The sequence below is a fragment of the Harpia harpyja genome, chromosome 9 (genome assembly GCF_026419915.1).
Source record: "Harpia harpyja isolate bHarHar1 chromosome 9, bHarHar1 primary haplotype, whole genome shotgun sequence".
Classification (NCBI taxonomy): domain Eukaryota; kingdom Metazoa; phylum Chordata; class Aves; order Accipitriformes; family Accipitridae; genus Harpia; species Harpia harpyja.
This window is the reverse complement of record NC_068948.1, coordinates 18,280,806-18,305,397: the sequence shown is the minus strand read 5'-3', so window position 1 is coordinate 18,305,397 and position 24,592 is coordinate 18,280,806. Positions and strand designations below refer to the sequence as shown.

General features: G+C 37.6%; 1 protein-coding gene across 9 annotated transcripts in view; it reads right to left on the bottom strand.

Moving 5' to 3' along the window:
- The window catches only part of CHD9 (chromodomain helicase DNA binding protein 9), a 101,917-nt gene extending 77,410 nt beyond the window's left edge, over positions 1 to 24,507 (bottom strand). For 2 of the 9 annotated variants that reach the window (XM_052797767.1, XM_052797766.1), the window contains exons 1-4: positions 24,252 to 24,506; positions 16,106 to 16,181; positions 14,236 to 14,324; positions 4,462 to 6,064 (exon numbers count right to left, since the gene is read on the bottom strand). In XM_052797767.1, coding sequence (XP_052653727.1) covers positions 4,462 to 5,898 — 1,437 coding nt within the window. In that variant the 5' untranslated portion in view covers positions 5,899 to 6,064; positions 14,236 to 14,324; positions 16,106 to 16,181; positions 24,252 to 24,506. Of the gene's footprint in view, positions 1 to 4,461; positions 6,065 to 6,735; positions 6,840 to 14,235; positions 14,325 to 16,105; positions 16,182 to 16,992; positions 17,012 to 22,152; positions 22,281 to 23,983; positions 24,111 to 24,251 lie in introns of those variants that run through there. The other 7 variants (XM_052797761.1, XR_008236755.1, XM_052797760.1 and 4 more) reach the window with 7 other exon arrangements.
- Positions 24,508 to 24,592: the final 85 nt, after the last annotated feature.

Here is a 24,592-nt window from a genome sequence, read left to right as displayed (position 1 = left end):
GGTACAACACCAACCAAGCACTCATCTACAATGTTCAGACTTGCTTTGCTAAACTTTCAACAAGGGCAAGACAAATTCTCTCCAAAAATACAGTGTCATCTGTTGCTATAAAACAAGCGATAGGAAAGGTGTTTACAAGCATAAAAGCACTTGCATGTTTCAAGTCAGTTTCTACAAAAAAAGTCAGATGTGAGACACTGGAATTCACGAATATACTGAATTATCAAGATAGGTGCCAAACTTTTAAGTCACAAAAGGGAGAAAAAGATTCACCTGATTTAAGAACTAAGACTACCACCTTGTCCTATAGCACTTTTGATTATTAATGGAATATTATTTTCCAGTTTAATCTCAATTATTCTGCTTTCATGTATGTAGCCAGAAGAGATTAAAATACTTACTACAAAATAACATATAAAACTTCTCTTAGGACAGTTTACACTTCCGATTATCTTTCTGACTTCCTTTTCTTCTAAACATGCAGAACTGAATGCTGAAGCCTGTATTTTTGTTGCCTTTTTTTCAACTTTATGAAAAGCGAGTAGAGTTAAAAAGATCAGAAGTGTTATATTAGCCAAAGCTGAGGCTACATGAATCTTCAGTGCACTTCTCCACTTTACTGTGTGTTCTCAAACTGATGAAGAATGCATGGTGTAAGATTAAGAGCCACAATTTGTTTACAATTATAATCTAATTACAGCAGGCATAGAAAGTATAATAGCAGCATAAGACATTCTATCTTATTTTTAATTCTGCAGCATTATTACCCTGAACAGATTGTATTAATTTAAAAATTAATTTCTATCAAGAGAATAGCTGTACAAGTAAAAATGTGATGAGTATGCTTGCTTTCAAATAATGAAACAAGTATTTAATATTCTTTCTTAATTTTAAATAACGTCAGCATAACTATAGTTAAAGATCTTCGGTTGCCCAATGTTGGGTCCATTCCAATAGCTACAGTTCATTAACTACTTCATAAAATAAAAAGTTTTCCTTTCTGAAAAAAACTCAATCATTATCAAACTAAAACTGATGAAAATAATTAAATCCACTACTAATTGTTTCCTCAATGTGTACAAAAGCCAGTATGAAACATTGTCTTGTTAAACAATAAACATTTCACCTTAACTATTACACATGAAAATTATCAAAATCCCTTCCCACCTAACTCCTAGCCTAAAGACAACCAGTTTCAGAAAGACCAATATTCCCTCCCCGTCCCTTAGGCCACCCTTCTTCTCTCTGGTTAAACTACACACAATTGTAAAAAGCTCAAACAGAAAAAACTCATCTTGAACTTCAAATTATACAAAGTGATCAAAGAATAAAGGTGGGAATTAGAAGTAAACCCCCTCTTTGAATTGTAATAAGACAAAAGACAGATCCAAAACACCTCTTAACTTCAGTAATTGCCATCTCCTTTTCTATTACTTTTCATGTTAAATGCACTGCTGATCTAAAGAGGCTTCTACATTATTTGCTTCTGTCACTCCCCCATCAATATATACCTCACAATAGTTTGACAGCTATCACTTCACAACCAGTTTCTGAAGGAAACATTAAACATCTGTCCGATTATATAAACTCAAGGTCAGAATCTAATTTATACAATTTATTGCATACCCCAAAATAATAAAAACCAAACCAAGCAGTTTTATAACTAACTGTTTTCTGTCTGTTTCATTTCAGAGTTCCAGGGGAAAAATGTAAAAAAAAAAATAAGTTTAAATACCATAAAGTCGCTTTGTTTTCACACCATGACAAAAACCAAAACCAAACCCCCCAAACCTTAAACACTCTCCACAGGTCTCAGAACTTTCCCTCTATTCCTAGTTATAAAACAAAGCGCTAAAACTGAAGTCAGTGAGATTGAAGTAAGTCTTAAAACGTTCTGATGTATACTACAGAAAAGTCACAGCACCAGAAAGTTTTATTAGACCTACTTTCCACCACCTGGCTTGTATCCCACATGTTCCTCACAAACGATACTAACCCCTGGACTTCTCGCCACCCCCAGCTTTCCTGGAATCCACTTCCTCTTCACCCTTCACCCCAAGTAGACTCATGGGAGACCAATAGCCTCAGTGCTACTGTTCACAATTCTGGGCTCTGCTGCTCTGCTTGCTGGCAGGGAACTTGGGCGCTGCTCCCTCTGCAGTACTGTACACAGTAATAAGCAGGATCACGTTTTGCGAGTAGCTACTATACCATGTGTCTTTAGGCTACAGAGATAACTGACAAGAGCAGCTACTTGGGCTGTGCCCTCTTCTTCCACCTCCCTGACCTAGAAAATAATAAACATTTATCAAAACCAGATTGTATCTACTGCATCATTCAGTTAATCAAGCTAATCTCAAATACATAGCTGTATACGTGTTCTATTAACATCACACCACAATTTTACAGAAAAAGTTTCAGTAGTAGGAATTGACAATTACACACTCCATAAACATAAGCAGAAATTGTAATGGAGAAGCCATCTACTGAACCAAGACCAAAGATTAAATGTGTTAAAGCCTTATCTCTACACTAATGAAATAAAATTTAAGGGGAGCAGGGGGGAAAAGTGTTACATTGCCTCTTTCATAGGCCTGTGTCCTTCTGCAAACTATGCAGAAGCAAGAGTCAGTAATTAAGTTCCTTTCCTTCCCAATAATTTATTTTTCCAGTAAGATACCATTCTATATTCTCAGGTAAAAAGAATATTGGTAGCAAGAATTTAGAGAAGGAATACAGTTACTACAACCTTTTTAGAGCTGCCTGCATGTGTGTATTTGATGTCAGAGTTGCCTCTATTTCAAAATGCACAGATTGAAAATTAGAAAACATTTATATTCCCTCTCCTTTCCCAAATACAACCTAAATTCCTACTGAAATTTAAAACAGGAATTTAAAATAAAAATACCTACTTTCACTGTTCACATGTACATGGATTTCGACAGACAGTCTCACAATTTTGGAAACCCTAGGTAACCAGCAATGGCAGCTGAGTATGCGCATTTATCACATAGAAGCTACAGTTCCTTCTGCCAAACCATCTAATTGAAGACATTTCAGTCATTCCTGTCAAATCAAATTTGGGCTGGAAGCTACCAAGCAGAGCCAAACTGTGATAATATTAAGGTATTAACTTACACATAATGCAGTCACTGATACCACTCTTCAAGCATTAGCAAGGAAAACTACTAAACTAGTCTCCTAAACCACATCAATACCTTTAAAGATTGATAAATTTTAAAAACTGAAAGAATAATTATTTGTGCCTTTGGTTATTAAGTCTCTTCTATATTCAAGACATATTTTCTTTTGATTCGGGAACTTTTTTTTGAGCTGAAAGATCTGCAAGAATCTCACATATGCTCAGGTTTCTAGTAGCTGTAATAAAAACATGATTTTGCTGGTTACCGTGTTGTGAAAAAATACTTTACTTGCCCTATTTTTTTGATTTTTAAAGCTTAGCTACTCTCATAAAAGACAAAAGCAATCCAGAAGCACCAGTCTATATTTCAATTTATAGACACATACTTCCTATAAAAGACAAGATGATGATAATGGTCAGCATTAAAAAAAAAGTAGACTTAATATCTCAATTAAAACTATTTGAAAATTCACTACGTTACATGTTATGAGCAAGCTCTCGTAAGAAACAGGCTGAAGGATTGAAGGATTGTCTTTATGAACTCTTCAATGCTCACACAATTTTTATTTCTCTCAGGTAATCTGAAAAGTGCTGTCTGCGAAGGTCGTTTCTCTTGTATACCATTAAAAAAGTACAATATAATTTTTATACTATCTTGTCATCCATGCGGAGGGCTTTAATACTTGCAGTAGATGTGCACATCACACTGAAACAACTGCAGAGTTTTTTGGTTTAGCCAAAAGTAACAAAATCAAACATAGGCATAGCCTTTTTTGTTTCCTATTATTACTAATCACATCAAAAACAAACCCAAAGTTTTTAGCCAATGAGCATGAGCACAAACACCAAGCAAAGCACCAAGTAACAACAAAACCAGTGCAATTCTCGCAGGGAATCAGCCACACCAGCCTTATTAAACCTCTTAAAAATATGTTGCTATAAGTACTTTAAAACACAATAAGCCATTATATTTGCACCAAAACCATAAACCAACCAATTTTCTCTGCTGTACTTAGGAAATACAAGCAGCAGAAGGACCAGCATCATGTTCTCTGAATAAATATTTCAGGTCATTTAAATCTTGTTTTCTGCAATGGTAAGAAAACAACAGGAGAAAGCAAGGTTTGCATCAACAGGTTGGTTTTGGTTTTTTTTCCCCCCCTAAACCAGCTGTTACTCAGACTTCTTCAGGGTCAAATAATAACAGCTCAGAAACGTCAGTTATCATGCTTTGGCACAAGCACCAGTCACTATTATTCATTTCACCAGATCAACCAAATCAAACAGCTCAAACTTCTGCTCCCCAAATCCCTACATACCTGTCCTGGTAAGGTCACTCGACTTCTGTCTTGCAGATGCTGATTAGAAACTGAAGAATGCCAAGGATGGATCTGATTTTGAGACTGTGCCCGAACAAGATCAGATGACTGTGTTACTTGCTGTGGGGTTATATGGTGTTCTAGGTCATGCTCTAAAACATGGCTTGTGCTATCCTGAACAAATGCAGAATCATCAAACTGTGGCAGAAGGTCTTCCTGAAGGAGGTCATCCGGGTCAAGTCCTGTAAATGGTTCATTATGAGTCTCAACTTGATGAAGTAAGTTATCATCTAAAGATGTAAAACCGTTGCTTTCAATAGGGTCAGTGAAATGGCTTATCTGAGAAGCAGAACCAGTAGAAGTTGGAAAATTAATATTCACAGGAGAGAGTTTTGAAGTACTAAAGTTGCCCTGAGGATGTGCAGAATGCAACATTTGAAAACTATTTGAATTCAAAGGTGTATTAGGATTCAACATGTGCTCAGTTGTTTCTTGCTTGGTCCCTGTTTGAGATGTAAAGGCATCGCTTCCAGTGAAGTCAGAGATAGAGTGTGTCTGCTGGCTTGTAGAAAGAGCTGTTGTAGACTGAAGAAGGCTGGTAGGAGAAATGTGGTTATTGGAGTAAGAATAAGGAGATGAAAATTGTTGGCTATTATTGACAGAACATGGAGTAATAGTTGGGGACTGTCCATCAAAATTTCCTTCTTGATTCCCACAAAAATGTATTGAAGCACTTGCAGTTTGAGAAAACTGTTGAACAGACAGAGGCTGCTGTGAAGTTGATGGATTAGAAACTGGAGGTGGGTGGTTAACACTGACTCTGAGAGAAGTAGATACATTAACTTCCATGAAGTCTTTTGGCTGACTCAGAGCATCTTGCCCTGTGTTGTTTCTGCTTTGTTGCGACCGTAGCGAGGCACACTGATGCTGCGGTTCATTAGCCTGAAATAAGGCAAAGTCATGGTGTGCTACAAAGCTTTTGTTTTGCTGCATAGACTGAGAATGTCCTTGGTGAAAGGGGGACCCATTTTGATTCGAAACAGTTGTGGCAGTTTGATGACCCCACATAGGACTACCATCAGCCACATCTGGAAACATCCCATTAGACTGGTTTTGCGGATGAACTGGTGAACAATTGAATTGAGAGTGTGGTGATAAGACATTGTCAGCTGAGCTATTAAAAGACTGATTTACTGAGTGAAGTTTCAGTGAATCATACTGATTCAGCTGATCAAACTCACTCATCTTTTGTTGATTTTGAGCATCTTGCACATGGTTCAATGAGTCTATGTGCAAAGGTTCAAATTCTGCACCCAAATTCAATTCATCAACAAGTGAAACAGGTCCAGGTTGAACAAAGGCATCATCTGACAAACCTTCTAAGGTCTCACTAAAAAGATTGGCATCATCAAAAAAATCCATCATAGGATCAGTCATCTTGATAGGTCTGTACTGCTTTTTCTCTCAACTCCAAATGGAGTCAATTTTGGCTCTCTGCAGTGAACAGAAACAAATGAGATCCAGCAGTCACCACTTTATCCAAGGCATGCCAACATCCATTAGTGCTTCTGGTGAAACATTCGTCTTAAAGTGTTAAAGCACCCTGGGGGGGGGGGGGGGGGGGGGGGAGGAAAAAAAAAAAAAGAGGAAAATTACTTTCATGACTCTCCTCATCGCTCCTTCCCCTCCCCAATACTTTTATGGATTTTTGATATTTTGTTTGTAATGTTACAGTTTAGTTAAACCACAACTCAAGTTAATTTTGCTTATACTCGATACCCTGTGCAGCATATATCATTTTTGTGCCTTTCATAATCAACGTAATATTTGACGTTTTAAAAGTAATGGTTTCATTTTTTTCATTCAGTTTTCTCTATTTTCAATTCCCCTTTGCCATTTTCATTAAAACTACCAAATTGTAACAGAATTGTGGGTTTTTTTCAGTAGTCCAGAATTAAAATTTGTTTGTAGAAAGAAATCATACAACACATAAAATGTGCACAATAATTCTGTATGTATAAACAAGAAACTTGAGAGGTTATAAACCACATTTAAAAACAAAGCTACCTTGACTTCAGTAGGAAAAGCTGAGATACTCTGTTTCTTCTATTTAAGTTGCATTAAGTAAGATTCTGAAAAACTGTATTTTATCTCACATAAAGACAGAAAACTCTTATTTAAAGGAAAGACAAGAGGATTAATACAGTGATACAGTCAAAGATAAACACAGGAAAAGAACTACGTTTGGTTCCACAACAGAGTTTACACACTTACCTAGTTTTGAAATACAAGTTGGTTATCTTTTTTTATTTATTCATAGTATCACTGAGTGATCACCAATGAATTAGTTTGCATTTGGGGGTTTCAGGCAAGAGGAGCTGAAAAGGATTGTTAGTTTAACTTTAGCCTAAAAACTTGCACATTCGTAGCGTAATCAAACAGAATGGGAAATGAATGAAAACGTGTCGAAAATGTGTGTCTCTGGTAATTTACCTCCCCAGATAACTACTAAGCCTCTAGCATAGAGGAGCAATCACTTTCAATTACCATCTTCATGGAATAATCATTCCTTTACCCTGTCAACACATATACCTAACTATAAAGAAAAAAAGGAAACAGTCACAGCTTTTAATTCCTGACCCTACTACTAAAGCTCATCTTCATGCTCTCCTCCTCCATTTCAACTGCAATTCTTCATTAACGAATTCTCCTAGGAATAAAATGAGTATAGGATCCTTCCAGAAATGGACACACTGAAATATTCTCTGATGGACAACGTCCACATTGAACCTATTAAGTACAAAGTAGTCTTTGACAAAAGACTGATGAAAACCTGTTCTGCTTATTCTCCTAGTCCACTGAAAGTGGTGTGACCATAGTAGGAATAAAGCCTAAACTAAATTAATAAACCTTGTTGAGGGTTTGGGTATATAAAACTTCTGGTCTACACAGGAAAAGGGCAGATGGATCTTGTATCACACTGAAAGACACCAAGTGGTGACATCTATCAAGCATGGATTGGTATGAGTGTTAATTACTATGAGTATAGAGAACAAGCATGCTATAAAAAGGGCACAGAGGCTTAGGAAGGTGACAGCTTAGCATAACAAAGTAGCCGTGGATTCCAGATGATACATGCGGAACTTACTGCTTGAAGTTAGGACTCCCTGAAGTCCCAGGTTAAAGGAAGCACTAACATAAATTAGACCCCATTATCTTCCAACACTTACTAAGTTGTCTGCTTATGATTAAAAGCAACAGAATGATGACTTTCTCAGTATCAAAACACCTTCCAACAGATGATAAACCAACATCAGGATCCAGGTAGATGACGTGGCACGGTTTTAGGTTTTTGTACCATTTCTAATATAATCATCTCTCATCTTAACAGTATTTCAACTCAAAAGGTAAGTCGGGGAAGAGCTATTTTAGCTAAGAGAAGACAACCAAGTCAGATTAAGTCCAAGGAAAGAATAACGTAGACACAAAACAAATGATCTAATTAAAGAAACCCCCATCTGAGGAACGATAGATGGAGATTATGGTAGTCATGTGTAAAATGTCATGTTCCGAGCTAACAAGGACTCTACTGTTAAAAACTCAAATTCGAAGCCTGTATTGATAAAAGTTTACATATTGAGACTCAGTATAAATAGCTCAGCAGACTGCATACAGCTCGTTGGTTATGCCCAGAGACAAACTATATTTTACTGTAAGGAAGGCTATTCAATTTGTGGTAACTTGAAAAAACAGACAAAAAGAGAGATTTCTTGCATCTTTAGCGATATAGATACAATAAGATGTACAATTTTTTTTTTTTTTTAACATACGGTAAGTAACATATGAGCCAGCTACTCTATGGTAATTAACTACTATACATGCTCTTGAGTTTAACTACATAATAGCCTAGAACTATTTAACAGGACTAAAACAACCCCATATTGAAAAAATACATACCAGACTATCTCTTCCTGTTTTATTGACTGTGTACCTTTACAGTAAAAAATGGGAAAAAAGCATGCATAACAGCTAGCATCACTGCAGTTGTGACACTGTAGCTCTGAGCTTGCCTCACAGATACTTGCTTCTTTGCTCAAAACCCAAGAAACACTTTTCATCTTAGGTTTTCCTACTTTCTTTCAGCATAAGGAAAAAGGAGGAAATACGAGGAAATAATACTCTCTTATTAAAATGAGAAGGCTTTATGAAACAATAAGTCTTAGTAGGTATAAAAAGGAAACATAACCTGAAGATGCCAGCTTCACTTCAAGGATCCAAATAAGATGGATAGCACAGATGAACTTCCAAACTGAGAAATCCAAAGGCTAGATACATGAGAAACCTCTACAGGCTAATTAGACCAACATAAATTTATTATGAAGAAAGCTTCTCTGTAAAGAGGAGATCACAAAGCGAAAAAACAAAACAAAACCCAACCCAAGCCTTTTTTGGAAAGGATACTGCTGTAGATAGCCTGAACGCAACTCTATTGCAAAGACACCTTGTTTTTTGACCAGAGAAGTACTTTTACCCTTAGCCTTTTTCTTCAGTGTCTACAAAATCCATCACATTTTTTTCAGCCCAAAGAAAACCAAACTTGGAAATTCAAGGGTATTTGATTTGGAGAAACTAGCCTTTCACACAAAGTCATCTCCAAATTTATTGAACAATTGTCCTTTTTGTTTCTCTCTGCTATACTTGAATATTGAAACATTAGATGCTCAGCATGCAAACTGTGAAGGCATACGAAAGCAAATTGTGATGCATTTCTGAAATTAGTTGGCACACAAGTACTATATTTCTGTCCTTTCCTTAAAAAAATAAAATCCTACCTCCTCACATCCAACTTAATGAAACAAAATAAGTTCTGACACAAAAACTTTTTACATGCTTTCTGTAAGTGATTCTCTTCTCCACGTCCTTACTCCCTCTTACATAGAAAACGATGGCAGGTACAGTTATGGTTTAACACACTTTTATCCAGCCTCCTCCTTCCCCAAACAGTTATGTGGTACCAATTCAAACTTTGGACATGCTTTTACCTTGAGCTGGCAGAAGAGCATTCAAGGAAATAAACATTTTTAAGACGTTCATCTATTGGACTTGACAACTACAATGTTAACAATGCAATGACAGCCAGTGTTTTACAGTACCAGTTCCAAAATACTTCTCATAGAAGATAAGCTCTTATTGGGGCTGCATTTGAATCAGAATGGGGAAACTAGTTTTGAATCCCTACTCAATAAAGCAAACTACAGTAAAAAGTTAGATTTCTCTTAGTAAATACAATTTGACATCTTTGTGCCCTCTTACATTGAGAATTTGTGATGAAGTTACACTTTTTGTAAAAACTAAATTAATTCTAATACTTTGCATGTCTAAATTCTCTACTATTATTGCATACTGATTTAATATTAATCTTTACCCAGCTTAAAGTTAGCAAGATCCTTCTACAACATCAATGTCTGAGAACTGCTTGGACCAATTCTAGACAATAAAATGAGCACCAAAACAGAGGTACAACCTGACGAAGCAATTGGAAGACTACAGTTGTTGTATTTGAATTTAAGAAGTTACTGCCCCCTATCAGCTAGAATTGCTTCAGCAGTATTTACTAACTATAAGACACTTGGTAAATTTAGAATTTTCTGCAGTAGGTTTTGTTTTCTTTTTTAAACATAATGGAACCCAAAGGCATTCAGCAATGTTTCTTACTAGTATTTAGTTTCTCCCTTTGTATTTCACACTCTCAACTTTGTACTAATCAAGCTGGTATTATGTAGAAAACTAAGCAACAGGAACTACTACTACTACAGGGTAACTACTATCTAACAGCTATGTAACAAAATCATACATTAGACCTGCTATTCTTAAAAAAAAAAAAAAAAAGTTGTGATTTTTTTTTTTTTTTTACATGTAACATGAAGTTTTCTAAAATTAATTACCAGGAAACATCAACAGTATCCCCCAAGTTAAAATGAAACACATTTCAGGGTTTGCCAACTTCAGATATGCTAAAGCATCTGGAATTTAAACAGTGAATTTTTTGATTATCATTTGATGCCTCACAAAAAACATAGCATTTTCTCCAAGAAGTATGAAGTTATTCTGCAAACATACTTGAATCAGAAGAGTAACATTTCCCAGCTCTTGGGGTTTTTTTTGTCTGGTCACTACTCATTAAACTGAAGACCTGTACTTTCTTTAATCTACTAGTTCTTAACATTAAGAGATCTATTTTAAATTACAGATTGAAACCAAAGTATTAGAACAGGAGAAATGGTATTAAAATAGATCTTACGAGTCCAAGTGAATGAAAAAATACTAATTTCTGCATAATGCATGTTTTTCATTTAAAAATAAACCACGTTGTATTCTGTATGGTCTAAAACTATCTTTTCAGTTACAAACAGAATATGTATCAATGCACTATTGTTGGTCATCTTAATCTGCAAAAGCAGCTCTCGTACTACTACTGTAATTTTAACTTTTTTAAAACTTTAAGGTCTTTCTCAATTTTTACTTATTATATTCAAAATCACTTAGAAATGAAACTGGCTACGCTCAGCCTGGTTTGATTCCTTTCCTTAATTGTGTATGCAACAAGATTGAATCAATACCAGAGCTAGGTTAGGAAACTGAGGTTTCAAGTTAAAGTGGTTAATGCAACTCCTTGCAAAGGGTGTGGTGCGGGGGGGGAAATTTTATCCATTTTGGTTGTCCATCAGAGTTTAATAACAACCCTTTATTCTTGTCAGAAAGAAAGACCACGAGGAAATAGGCAGCCTGGAAGTCTCAAAGAGATGATCCCCTTTTATACTACGTTAGCGTGTGGTAGATCTGAGTTGTAAAAAGACAAGCTGTAGTTACAGACACAAGCAAGACCAGAAATTAAGAGAATGGTACAAGATTTAAAGACCGGAAGAAAAGGAAAGAAAGATTTATTTTACAGAATACATCAAAAAAGAATGAACACATAAGAAAACAGAATGGAACAAAGACATCAAATTTTGCTTGCAAGAAAATGAAGCGGCAGTAGCAGTAAAATACAAGATAATAACAACTACTGATGTGGTTTATTTCATTAATTGCATTGTTGATTACTTTTGATGACATGACAACAGAAAACAAACTGCTCTAGTTATAAGCAAGTAAATCAGGTAAAGATACAGTACATTACCATGATATCCACACTTTCATAGTTTGATAGACTAAGTATCACTGCTTCACATGACTAATGTGTGGCAGTATCATAGATAAGAGGAAGCCAGTGACTTTGATGGTCATTTTTCACAATAGAAGTTGAAACAATGGCTATCCAGACAAATAATAGAAGCTATCTCAGAAGGAAGCTAGGGACAAGTTAGTAGACAGAAGGAATTAAAACTGAAGTCATAAAAACATGACATAACAGAAATCCAGACTACAGGTGAAGGACACAGTAGTAAACACAGATAGTCATAACTAGAGAAGAGTTTTACATTATACGCAAAGTCTTTTGTTTTTTTTTTTTTCTTTTTAGGAAAGCAACGCAACCAGGCATAACAGACTTGCTTCCAAACAAGACATCTGCCAAAGAGACTGAAAAAAATCATTACATTTGCTAAATTCTAAGTAGCATACAACAGCAGGACAGGTTTGTGGCTTTTTATGATTTGCCCATCTATTAGCGGATGGAACACTGTGTCAAAAGAGGTAGACAATACCGCGTGTTAAAAACCAGATACTCAAAAAACTGATCACTTCTGCATAATATTCAGAAATTATAAAGACATTCCCTCCCCTATATTAAAAATAAAAGACAATTACACTATGATTATTTGTCAGATTTAATTATAACTAAAGCTTTGGCCAAGTTCAAAAAGCTGCAGTAAATTAAATAATACAGAAGGTACTTCCCACTGATGCGCCAATATAAATGATATTCAATTATAGATTTAAAGATCAATGTACATGTTAAATTTAAAATGCACAGAGGGATAGCACAATCTCCTCAAAATCCCAGGAATGTAGAAGAACATTTAGACATTTAGTAGCGATGAACTCTCTTATTCCCTAACAGAATGGAATAAGTAAGTCTTTGTACAAGAGTACCATGGTATCTGTAGCTAAATATGGATTGAAAAGATGCATTTTCTCTTATTGGTATCACTAAAATTAGAAGAAAACTTGTTTCGGTATCCTGTTTCATTAAATAAAAAAATACATATCCAATTATATATACATAAATATGCATTATTTTATTTTAAAATTGCTTTTCATGGGTATGCATTTATAATTATTTTCAAGTAATGAGCCATCCCTTCAGTAAAATCATACCCTCAACACACTGTTTCATTTAGAATTCTATTCTGCTACATAGTTCACAGACATCACGCTAAATACTCAAAAAATAACTCAAGTACCTTGTATGTTGATTTGAAGATTAGGAAGATTTGAAACTGATGGTCTTAAATTCTGAGGACTAGGTTCCAGTCCACAGCTACAGTTCCAACTGAGTAAGAGCATAAAACTGGAGCAAACAGGCTTGTGTGTGATTGTCATAGTAATTCAGAGTAGTCTGTTCTCATACCTACACTTGGTTTGCTTGCACCAAGCCCCTCATGTAACTGTTTCCCCCTTCTACTCCCCAGACATGCACAACTCCCTTCTATCACCTCTCCTCCTCTCGCAGGTAGCCTCTGGGAAATAAATATTAAAGGTTTATATAAGAAAAAAAAATATTCAGTAAGTGTCAATTGTTATGGTCATTCATAAAAGTTCAAGTCAACCAACATGACAAGTGACATTTCACTTGGAAAGAAAATCCATCTTCCAAATGCACCTAAAGACAAATTTAAATTTCTACCCTTCTCAAAGGTGTTTGCCTTCACTATGAATGGGACAGCTTCTTTACTGAGAAGAGCTCTGCGTAAGCTGAACAGAGCAAAACCACACCAAAGAGAAAGTATATTACAGAACTCTCTGTATAAACCAGCATGATATCAGAAAGTCCTACTGCATATGTTAGGGCCACTTACTCTACTTCTTAAAAAGTTAATGTTAAAATGGATCTTTTAAACTCAAGGTAAATTTGTAAAGTCTCAAAATGATATTACAGCAAGCAGTGCTTAATACATGGAGATAACATTTTATAAAAATTCTGTAATGTATGAAGTAATCTAGCTGTTTTATTTAGAGACCTACAAAAATTAAAAAGTATTTAGAAAAAATTGTATTTTCTAGTGCGATTTTTGTGGTTGTTTTGTTTCTACTGTTTTGAAGTGGGGGTGTGTAATACCACAAAGTTTCTTCAGATGAAATATGGTTTACATTATCGAAAAAAAGTGTTGCTGTTTTTTTAATTGCACAAAATTCAGATCCTTCCCTTTTGTTGCTTTCCAGGATGGAGTTTGTCTTCCCAAAACTCCAAATTCAGAAGATGTATGGTGAGATGCACAATTAAAGCCTGTAGAACTGTTACACGTATCAGAAAAGGAATCTCAAATCACAAACGAATTTTTTAATTATTTACCGATATACCACCATGCTGTTTCTCTATCTGTAATACTGAGTTACAGTGATTTAGTTAGAGCATTGGTACTTAGAACTCCAAAGTTTAATAATTAGCTGGAGTCAAAATTAAGAGCTAGCACAGGCACCTAAAGAATGCTATACTATAAAAGTATCTGATTGACCTATAAGACATAAAAATAAGTTGCTGAAATCTAATTAAAAATATGTCACAGAGTACTAAGGAAAAGGGCCCAAGTTAAGATAAAAAAATATCCTTACCCATGAATCTAGAACACATCTCTTCTATGAAGAATTAAGAAGCTCAGAGATGTGCTTTAAATCCAGATGGATACTTCATCATTAGAGACCTGAAAATGAAACATGGTAAATGAGTCACACAATAACCAACTTCAGGAGTATACATTCAAATGCAATACTTTAAACTCAAAAACATAACAGATACCATAAAAACAAGAACACCAGAATTAATACAGAATCACTAGTAGCCATGATTTTATAAATGTCTGATAAATAGGCAAGTAAAGTGCTCATTTTGTAGGACCACTGCAAAACAACCCAACACTACAAACCTCTAAGTTTGAAGGGTAGAGTCTGTGCCAGAATACTAAAAGTTTTAGGGCAACTAAGACACAATATAAGGACAAAAAGTAAAAAAGTTTTTGAGGTTAGGTTTTAAACCTGTCAATGCAAAAAGCCCTGTACGTACTATCTTTTAACAGCAGTATGCTATTACATACTGACAGATGTACTTGCCAACAGGAATTGACACTGCCTTTCTAGGGGAGCATACTTGCATAACAGTTTTATCCTACTCCTTGCCTTGACAGTAGGTAGAGGAGCTCAAATTCAAGAGGTTCTTTTCTAAGCTGAAAGAGGCTTCAAAACATCACACAGTTTAAGGGAAAATGCACATGGAGTGAAAGTAAAGGCTTCTAGGGCCTGTGTGTAAAAGCCTTATAGCAAACAAAAACACCCTCTAACATTAAAAGACAAGACAAAAAGTTAGTATATAAACTTACGTTCTATACCAGTGTGTTTTTCCATAAACAGTGCTACCCTTTCAAAAACATGATCATTCTCTCCAAGGCACAGAGCATCCTCCAATTCCAATAAATACAGATTTCCCTCTCCCTAAATATAGTTTCATGGTGACAAACTCTTAAACACCTTTGCAAGACTAATTAATACAGTTCAACCTTCAATCTTTACTAAAAGACAAGATAGTATGTATCAGTGCATTAAGAAGCAGATTTTAACACAAAGATTATTTCTTCGCCCCGCATCTTTGAGACAACGTTGTAATGTATGTCAAAGATACAAATTGGTTATAACAGCTATCAAAAGCCTGCAATGTTCCAGTAAAAAATTTTATTTGGTACTAATTTGGTACATAAATTATTACATTTATCCCCTTTTATTATTCAGTAACTTCGAGACTTATGCCAAGGTTGCTAAACTGTCTCAGCTCTGCATTAATACAGACACTTAAATTATGTGCAGAGATTTTTTTCTAGAATTCATAAACAATAAGCATGTACCCAAACACATACTTAGGTGAAGGTTGCTAAAATACTTCTTTCTTTGCCATCTATGTGAAGCGAGATGAACTTTGTATGAGAACAGCCAGAAAACTTCCTCTAGTTGTTGTCATTTTTTAAACTGGAACTCCCACCATGCAAACAGAGCTCCCATCATGCAAAGTCCTCTTCACATCCAGAAATTAGAATCAAGTTTTAAATTATTTAACTGTCAGCTTTTATGCAGCCTTTCAATATATATTTTTATTTCCTTAACTTCTGTTTATTTAAAAGTTCTTTGTTGACTAAACAAAGTTGTAGCATGAAGGTTTTACAATATATAAATTAACTGAATAGAGGCATTCAAAAATTTATTTTTATTTGAAAAAAAAAAGAAAAATTGAAAACCTGCAATCAAATAACTTATCCTAGCTGTAAGAATTCAACAGTAAAAAAAGAAACCTAATTCACCTGTAACTACCATATAATACAAACACTATCTTTAAGTTCTTGGCTATCCAAAACAGCTATGTTTTGGATCCTTCCTCAACTGGATTCTTTGTGAATCTTCAAAATAAAGAAAAAAAAAAAAAAAAAAAGATGTTTCTTACTCTAGGACAGTGTCCACTTGCTTGAACAGCTTCCAATATGGAGACAATTGTAGAGTACTTAGAACTTTGAAAAATCCTGTGTTGAAAAGAAGAAAAAAACCCATATATAATTAAATATACATTCACCAAACCTACAATACATTATTCTAAAAGTAAAATACAAGAAATACTTCAGACAGCAGAAGAATCATTGAAGATTATACTAAGTGCCAAAGAGAAATCCACACAAAAGGAACTTAAAGCTTTCTTAAGAAGCAAAATAAGATCTACACAGATTCTCAAATAAGCTATATTGCATGTTAAATTTTAATTACATATCTATAAATATGTATGTATATACATCTGTTAAATGTGATACAGTAAAAAAAATGTTCTGTAAAGTCTCCTTCTTTAGAAGAGAGTCTTAATGCTTGCTTTTAAATCTTGAATTGGTAAAATTTACTGATATACAACAAAACTTATACGTTAAGTAGAACCAGAACTAAATTTGTTACAAGCATGTCTAGATACATATTAAACTATGTTAGAAAGTTTTTTAAAAATTATCTTCTACAGCCCAACTAACATAATATCTTCGTAAAATACTGAAAGACAAATACACATGTCCCTAAGTGCACATGGATTTCTTATGTTCTTGATGGAATCCTAAAGCATTACTATTACAAATAAAAAATTTTGAACAATAGTAATCTTTCTCATTTTGGACACTAAAATGCAGACTTTTGTACATGTTAGTTTAACAGGAAATAAACTATTCATTTCAATTAGTTTAGAATAACCACTTTACCCCAATTTCTATTTTTTAAAACATTATGTAAATTTAATAAAATAAATGAGTTTTGTACAAAATCCTTGTGCACTTTTATGTCTTCAGTCTTTGCAAATACCTTTAAGAAATTTAACAGCACCAGTTTAAGAAGTTATTATTTTCAACTACCACCTTCACCTCTCTGCCAAAGGTTATTGCCCTCGAAGCACAGCCTGCAGAGCAAAATATGTACATGAGCATCAGCTGCTTCAGTGTATAGTCCCCCAATTTAGTTTTAACCCTTCCTCTTGTCAGTTTAAACAAACCCATTAGACTTTGCATTAAAATGGCTGAGGTGTATACATACATTCTATTTAGTCATTTATATTTTGTGGGCATTAATTGCAATAAAGGGACAATAATAATACAGAGAATGACAATATCTTAATTTGCCACAGTTGATTGTGAGCTATAAAGATACCAAAAGTTTGGATAACCTTGAAAAGAAGGAAGTCTACCCCCGAGTCAGTTTATTTTAGTGAAGAAAACTGTTAAGAAGTTCAGGGGTTTGGCCACAAGACTACTGAAGGAAGCTATACCAGTAAATAGTTCTGCTCTTTACACATTATTGCCATTTTGCTTCTCCAAAGTGTAACTGTGAAAACTCATAAATTTCAGGAGTCCAGTGAGTTCCTGCTTATTTTTCTAATACAGATAACAAAATTTCCCAATGTTCTTTTCCTCAGGTTTGAATACCGCAACCTTTTTAAGAGATCTGCCCACAAATCTTAGTATATCTGTACAGAATAGGAACACCTCTTTTTACCCTCTTTAGTTGACAAAAAAGTTAGAATAACATACTCAGTGTAACGTATTTGTAATTTACAGTTTACTTCAGGTCACTAGAAAGACAGTTACAAAAGCTTCCTTATAAGTTTAAGAAAATCCTGTTGGTGCTGTTGAGATTTCTGATATAAGCATTATAGGGTTTCTACAGTTTTGTCATTAATTTCAGCATTACACCTTAAATTAGACCTACAACATATGTTTCTGAATTCCGGTATATTTCCTGAGGAACTACATTGCCATTTTAAGATGTAGAGAAACATTTGCATTGAAAACCAGAAAAAAGTCTTCTCATTTTCACATGTGGCCTAAACCAAGATTTCATTACAAAACATCAGAGACAAAAGACTTCACAGCATAGCCCTCTTTCAATTCACAATCTGATAATACACTAACTTCCAATAATTCTCATGTTCTAGCCTGATAAGCATCTTTGTGAACTACTGCAAGTTTATAATCCGGAAGTACCAACTAGAACAATGCAAAGAATCATGCCTGTTTTACAGATGCCTATGGATCATGATCTACGAGTACAGACCAACAGTTGTGAAGACTTGACCCTGACAGAGAGAAGTCTTCTCTATGAAAAAAGGAGCACAATTTCAAGTCTTGACAAAACCAGTTTAAGATACCATGATAGTACTCTACTGAACAGAACAGGTTCAGACTTCCCACGCCATACTACATTAGCTGGCATAAGGAGTTTCATCTATAACATAAGTCTATACTTTTCAGAGAGAGGCTGCATACAATTTTTCTATTTTTTAAAAAAACTATTTCTAAGGAGATTTGATATGAAAGTTTCTCAGAAAAGTTCCTCCCAAGCACATGTTAAGCCAGACACTCTGAGTTTGTGACTTGTTCAATATACTCTTCTAAAATTAAGAAATCAATTACAACTGATAATAACTCAAGCAAAACAACATTTTTCATCTTGTTTCACAGTTTCCAGAACACTCAGGACATGTTCCTGAAATCACCTCCAATAGATAGAGGGAGACTTCAGACAACTTCTACTATAACATCAATACTATGCCACAAGAGTCTGACAAAGTGGACTTTTAAAAAACTTCCCCAGTTAAATGGGACAATACTCATCTGTCCCTCAAGGGTATCTATGAATTATTCTTAAAAACTTACCTAAAAATCTGGCTCTGAAGCTAAATTTTAGTTTAGCTTCTGAAAACCAGGAAAAAATACTTTCAAAAACTGCATGCTGAAACAAGCAACATCGTATTATATGGAATTAGGCCCACTGTCTTACCTAACACTGTTTTTAATGTTGGTGGAAGCCACTAACTACAATGGCTTTGCAACAGGGTAACTGAAAACAGTAACATATCCTATTCTAGTGCTCAGATTTCTTCTAACATATGGAATATCAGATGGGTAGATTTTCATGCCATTATACAGATGAAATCTTTCTGAAGGTTAACCCTTTCTTCATCAGGTTGTTAAGTATCAAATGTAATAAAATCATTTACTCTTCAAAAGCCATTTGCAGAATAATTTTGGAGGAACTCCTGAGTTTTAGTGACCAACATAAAAGAGTGAACCAATCTTTTAATACTGATCATGCAACACAGGGAAAAGTGCCCAAGAATGCACTGCAGAAGGAAATAATTTGGTAACCAGAGTTACTACATTTTCTAATATGACTCAGATAAAGAACAAAGTCAATATTACTATTTGTCTTCAGAAAAAGGATGGGAACATTTTTCCATCTTCCTGCAAATTTAACTGTTGATTTAAGATTAAACCAAAAACTTTTATCTTAAAAAAAGAAAGATGCATATACACTGGTGGCCTAAAGAGATTAATATTTGGTATCTCTTCAGTAATATGTATGAAGTTGAGGATCTCAACATATTTGCTCACTGACAGACGCCATATCATACCAACACATTTCTGCTGAATTCTAAGTTTACAAAAAACGCTTCCTCCCTTGTAATATGTTTCTTGCAGCTCAGTAAGCAAGCATAGTGTAAAGGCAACACTGAAAGGGGAACTTGGTTCCAAGGTGCTGCCAAAAGTAACCTTTTACTTGATCACTAAAGCTTGTTCTAATACATAGCTTTGTATCCATCCAAATACTACAGACACATTTTGGAAGTACTGCTAAGATGCTAATGTTTCTGAAGTCAAGCTATAGCTTCACTAACCACATTGTTAAAAAGTGTTGGATTTAGAGTTGGTCTTCTGCAAGTTTTCAACACTGCAGTTACTCAAAACCACAGTCATTGTAAACCACATTATACTTTTTTGATGTAATACTTTGAAAAAAATACTGCTTAAAAAAAGATCTCTCTTCCCTGCACTATTGTAAATAAGAAAGTCGTATGTTCAGCCTGCTTGACTTTTGGTCAGCTCGCGCTCTCATTTATCAATTGGCCAGATAGATAAAACATGAGAATCCTGCTATTCCTTCAGCCAAAGCAAGAGCTGCAAACTCTTTCCAGTGGTTGTTGTATCAGGAAAAGAATTACTATTTAGTTCCTTTTGCTGAAGGGGAAAGAGAATACTTCAATGATATCCTAAAATATTTCCAATAACGCTAACTATCAATTCTTGAATGTTTGACTAAATAATCAGATGGTTTCTCCATCACCCATTTATGTGTACACAGATACCTGACATGCCTGAAGCACCGTTTCTAACTACAGGAAGAGCACTAGAAAATAGAATGAGAGTACACTATGTGAGCCCAAGTAAGTGTGAGATTTCTAAGTGTTCATTAAGCTCCTGGCTCCATAGTTTGATAGAACAGAGACCATTAAAAGGACAAATATGGATAGGTCGGTGGAAGACTATAAGTATCCACAAAACTAGTTTGGTTAGAAAAGAAACTGAGTGCTAAGGGTTACTGGATTTCAGTTAAACCCCCCCAAAATATTTCAACTGGATGATTTATGAATATAAGTACCAAACATTACTGAGAATTTAGTTCATATATAGTGGTGGAAAGAAGTAGAAGACTGCAATCCAGTCATGAATAGGATCACACCATTCAACTCCATCAGATCTAACTTACTCTAAATTGCATGGAAAGTGTCAAAGACAGACAATGATGCAGTGTTTGGACACTTCTTTCTACAGGACTAATAGAAAAAAAATGCACTGTAAGGAATCCAGACCCATAAAATATATAATTGTCCAGCTTACCTGTACTTTTGAAGTGTTTGAAGGATACATATACTCTAATCATAGGGAAAATTTACATTGTAAAATTGTAACATGCAGCAAAGAAAAATAATCTTACAACTAGCCCTATAAAGCAAGTAAGAACAAAAGTGCATCTATTTACCTTACGGGTTGCACAAACAAGGCAGCGTGTCAATCTTCTTGTTTTAATCCGCCTTGTCTCTCTCTCAAAAGGACACAAATGAACAATGCCTGTTTTAGGGCCTCTATAGTCTCTTAGGAGTGGTTCATGTCATACATCTTTCAGATAACATCACTAAAAATACTTTTTAAAAACCACACTGTGCTTTCATCAACATTTCTCCATGACTGAATTCTTGGACTAATCTTCAGGAGCATTTAGCACCAGCAGCTCATGTGAAATGAGTAGGTGCTGAGATTCCTCAAAATTCTTGAAAAATTGTAAGACTTAAAACTGTTCTTACAGTAAAAATGACAGCTTTACTCAGAGCGAAATAAGTTAATACATCTTCATCATGAAGAGCAGCATAAATTCTTATAAATAGAACTACTTGGTTAAATGCAAACAAGTTAGCACAAAGTAAACCAGTGCAGACACATTGTAACTACTTATGTGCCTACCCTTATCATCTTGTAAGTGCAAAGTAAATTGATGTAGCTTACCCACCAATGATGAAAAAAAAAAAAAAAAAAGAGAAAGCTACTTCACGTTTAAGGTTAGAGAGTTCACAATGGGCAGTAAACACAGAGTTGTTGATATCTGAAGTTCACATCCTACCTTACTTCCCACTAACTTCTTTGTGTGCCCTTGACTTATACATAGGGCCTGGCACACAGATCCCTGAACTGGTTAACTTTCAAAAACATGTATATTAATTTTTGTTCTTTGGTTTACAAAAACTAGGCATTGAAGTCCATGGTGCTTTGGAAGCCTCATCTGCCAGGTGCAGGAACAATGAAAAAAAGTCGTTATTAGTTGGGGGTGTGAGTGGTTGGGGGTGTGTAGAAACTTTGTAAGTAGGTAAAACCAAAAGATACTAGTTGCTACTCTTTCTGTAAGAGTTAACAGAGTATAGGACAAGAATAATTATGAATTTTAAAATATTTACCTTGTGAAAGAAACTAGCAAAAAGTTGATCTATGCACCACCAAATTAAAACTCGGAGCCAGGCTAAAAATCCAGATATTGCTCAAAGATGACTGAATGTTAATATTCTGCCTTGAATGCTAGACATATTTATATTTGCATACAAATGCTTACACGTAAAACAAGGTGAAATAATTATTTTACCTCACACCTGCCAAATGGGAACTTGATGGTATCAAATGACAGAGGTTTAAAAACAGATGCAGAGAGCTCTTAGGACTGATGGGCCTCGTTTTCCTTAGAGAAGATGATTACTTTTTACAGCTACTTCTTACAAAGTCTCAAAAAAGACACAAGAGGAGAATAAGAAACCTTATCCCTTTACACAGATTATTTTGTCCCCCATGAGCGTGCATTATGACACTAAAGGGTTTGGATCTCTTCTACATAAGGGAGGGAGACTGAGCTGTATTTTCTCACACCGATGAAGTTAAACAACTTTCATGTACTGAAGGAAGTTTTTAGTTGCTAAAGGTTCAAGGCACTTATGATACAAAGACAGTGAGGAGTGCAAACCATTTCTTACGAACTGAAAGTGTACGCATCAACCTCAACGTCAAAGCTGTACAGCCAAATGAGAGAATTCTGGACTCTTCACAGTTTTTATCCCCGTTCACAAAAATTTGTGCGTGAAGAGGAAATAATGAGGTTTTAACATTTCACTGCTTTAAGGCTCAGTGGGAAATAGCATAATTTCTCCACTTCACCTTATTTATCTTCAGAATAAGGACGCATGCCACCTATCCACCCAGAACTATATATATATAGTATTGAGCTAGCCTCAACATCCTCTCCTTGTCACCACCGAAGGAAGTCAGGCTGCGGCCCCTACCTGGAAAATGTCAGCCCATAAATCCCAACCTTGCACTTTCACAGCCAAGTCCCTTTCTAAGCCTCACCCATGCAGTGGGAACCTGCAGCCATAGGCCACCAGTTCTCCTCGCCCCAGAAATCTTCCAGCCCAGACGGACAGCAGACTGCATGCCCATCTCCGTCTCTCCCAGACACACCTCGCCCAATGTCAACCCTCCCCTTCCATATTCCTTTCCCCAGCTCCCACGTCTTCTGCTGTCATGGATCCAAGCCAGTGGGCTGCCAAACTCAGCTCCTCTTTTTCCTACTGCTTTGCTTGCCCTGGGAAATTATTTTAACTCCTCCCTCTGCCCCCCTCTATTACTTTGCATAGCGAGAAACCAGGTCTAACATTCCCACTTCTCTGCCTGGGAGGGTGCCACCTCCCTTCCCTGCCACGCAGCCCCCTTCCTAAAGGGCATAAGGCGGCTGAGGATATTCTCGCCCTACCTTCCTCCACCCAACCCTTTCCTCCTACTGCCACCTTCTCGCTGGGGGAGAGAGGGACATCCGACCTCTTCCTCCCACTTCCCTCAGAAGGAGACCAGCCCTGTTCCCCTCGCCCTGCCATCTTCTTACCTGAAAGAGGCCAGGGGCAGGACATCCAGCCTCTCCCCCGCCCCGCTACCGAGGCAAGGCCCCATTCCTCCCCTCCAAACTTTGCCCCCACCCTCCGGCCGCTCCTCCGCCCGCGGGCCCCGCGCCACCCCCTCAGCCCCGCTGCGGGGCAGGGAGGACGGGGGCGGCGGGGACCGCATCCCTGGGCTCCCCCGCCCGTCCCGCCGCCTCCATCCTGCCCCGCGCCACCCCCGCCTCCCCCAGCAAAAACTCGCCCCACCGCCGCCCCCCTTCCTCCTCCCACCTCCGCCAGAGGTGCGAGGGACCGGCGAGGAGCCCCGCGCCCGCCAGCTCCGCCGCCGGTGTCGGCGAGGGGCGGAAGCAGGTCGAGGCGCGGCGGCGGGGACAGCCCGGGCGGCGAGCAGGCCGCGCCGCGCCGTCCCCCGGCGGGAGGAGGGGCGGGAGGGGCTGACGCGGCGCCGGGGACAGCCGGTGTCTCCGGCACCTGGAGCGCGGCCTGCTCCGGAGGTGGCGGGGAGCAGCCCGTCCCTTCGCACGTACTCACCGCCGGGTTCGCCATTACGCGGCGGCGGCGGCGGCAGCAGCGCCTGGAGCCGCCGCCGCTGCCCGGCAGGAGGCACACGCGCGGGGAGGAGGAGGAGGAGGAGGAGGAGATGCCCCGCGCCTGACAGCTCCCCGCCGGGGCGGCCTCGGGCAGACGCGGCGGCTCAGAGGCGACGGCAGGAGCGGCGGCGGCTTCCCCTCCCCCTCCGGGGATTCCCCCCGCCCCCCCCCGGGCGCCCAGGGAGCCGCTGGCCGAGGGCGGCACTTACCGGGTGGCAGGGTGGCTGGCGCAGGCCGGGAGAGGCGGGCGGCGGCGGAGCGGGCGAGGGCGGCGCGGCGTGACTGGCTCTCCTCCCCCCGCCGCCCACTGCGCAGGCAGGGCGGGAGGGGCGGCCGGGCTGTGGGCGAAGTTTCACTCGCTCCGCGCCGCGACCCCACCGGCCCCAGCGAACCCGCGGGGACGGGCTGGGGGGCGCATTTGCATATTTGTCACCCCCGCGCTGATTGGCCGCCCGCGCGGGGGCCGCCGCCGCGCGCTGACACGGCGCCTCGGGAAGGGAGGGAGCGGGGCGTGAGCGGCGGCGGGGCGGCTGTGCGGGGCCGGCGGGGG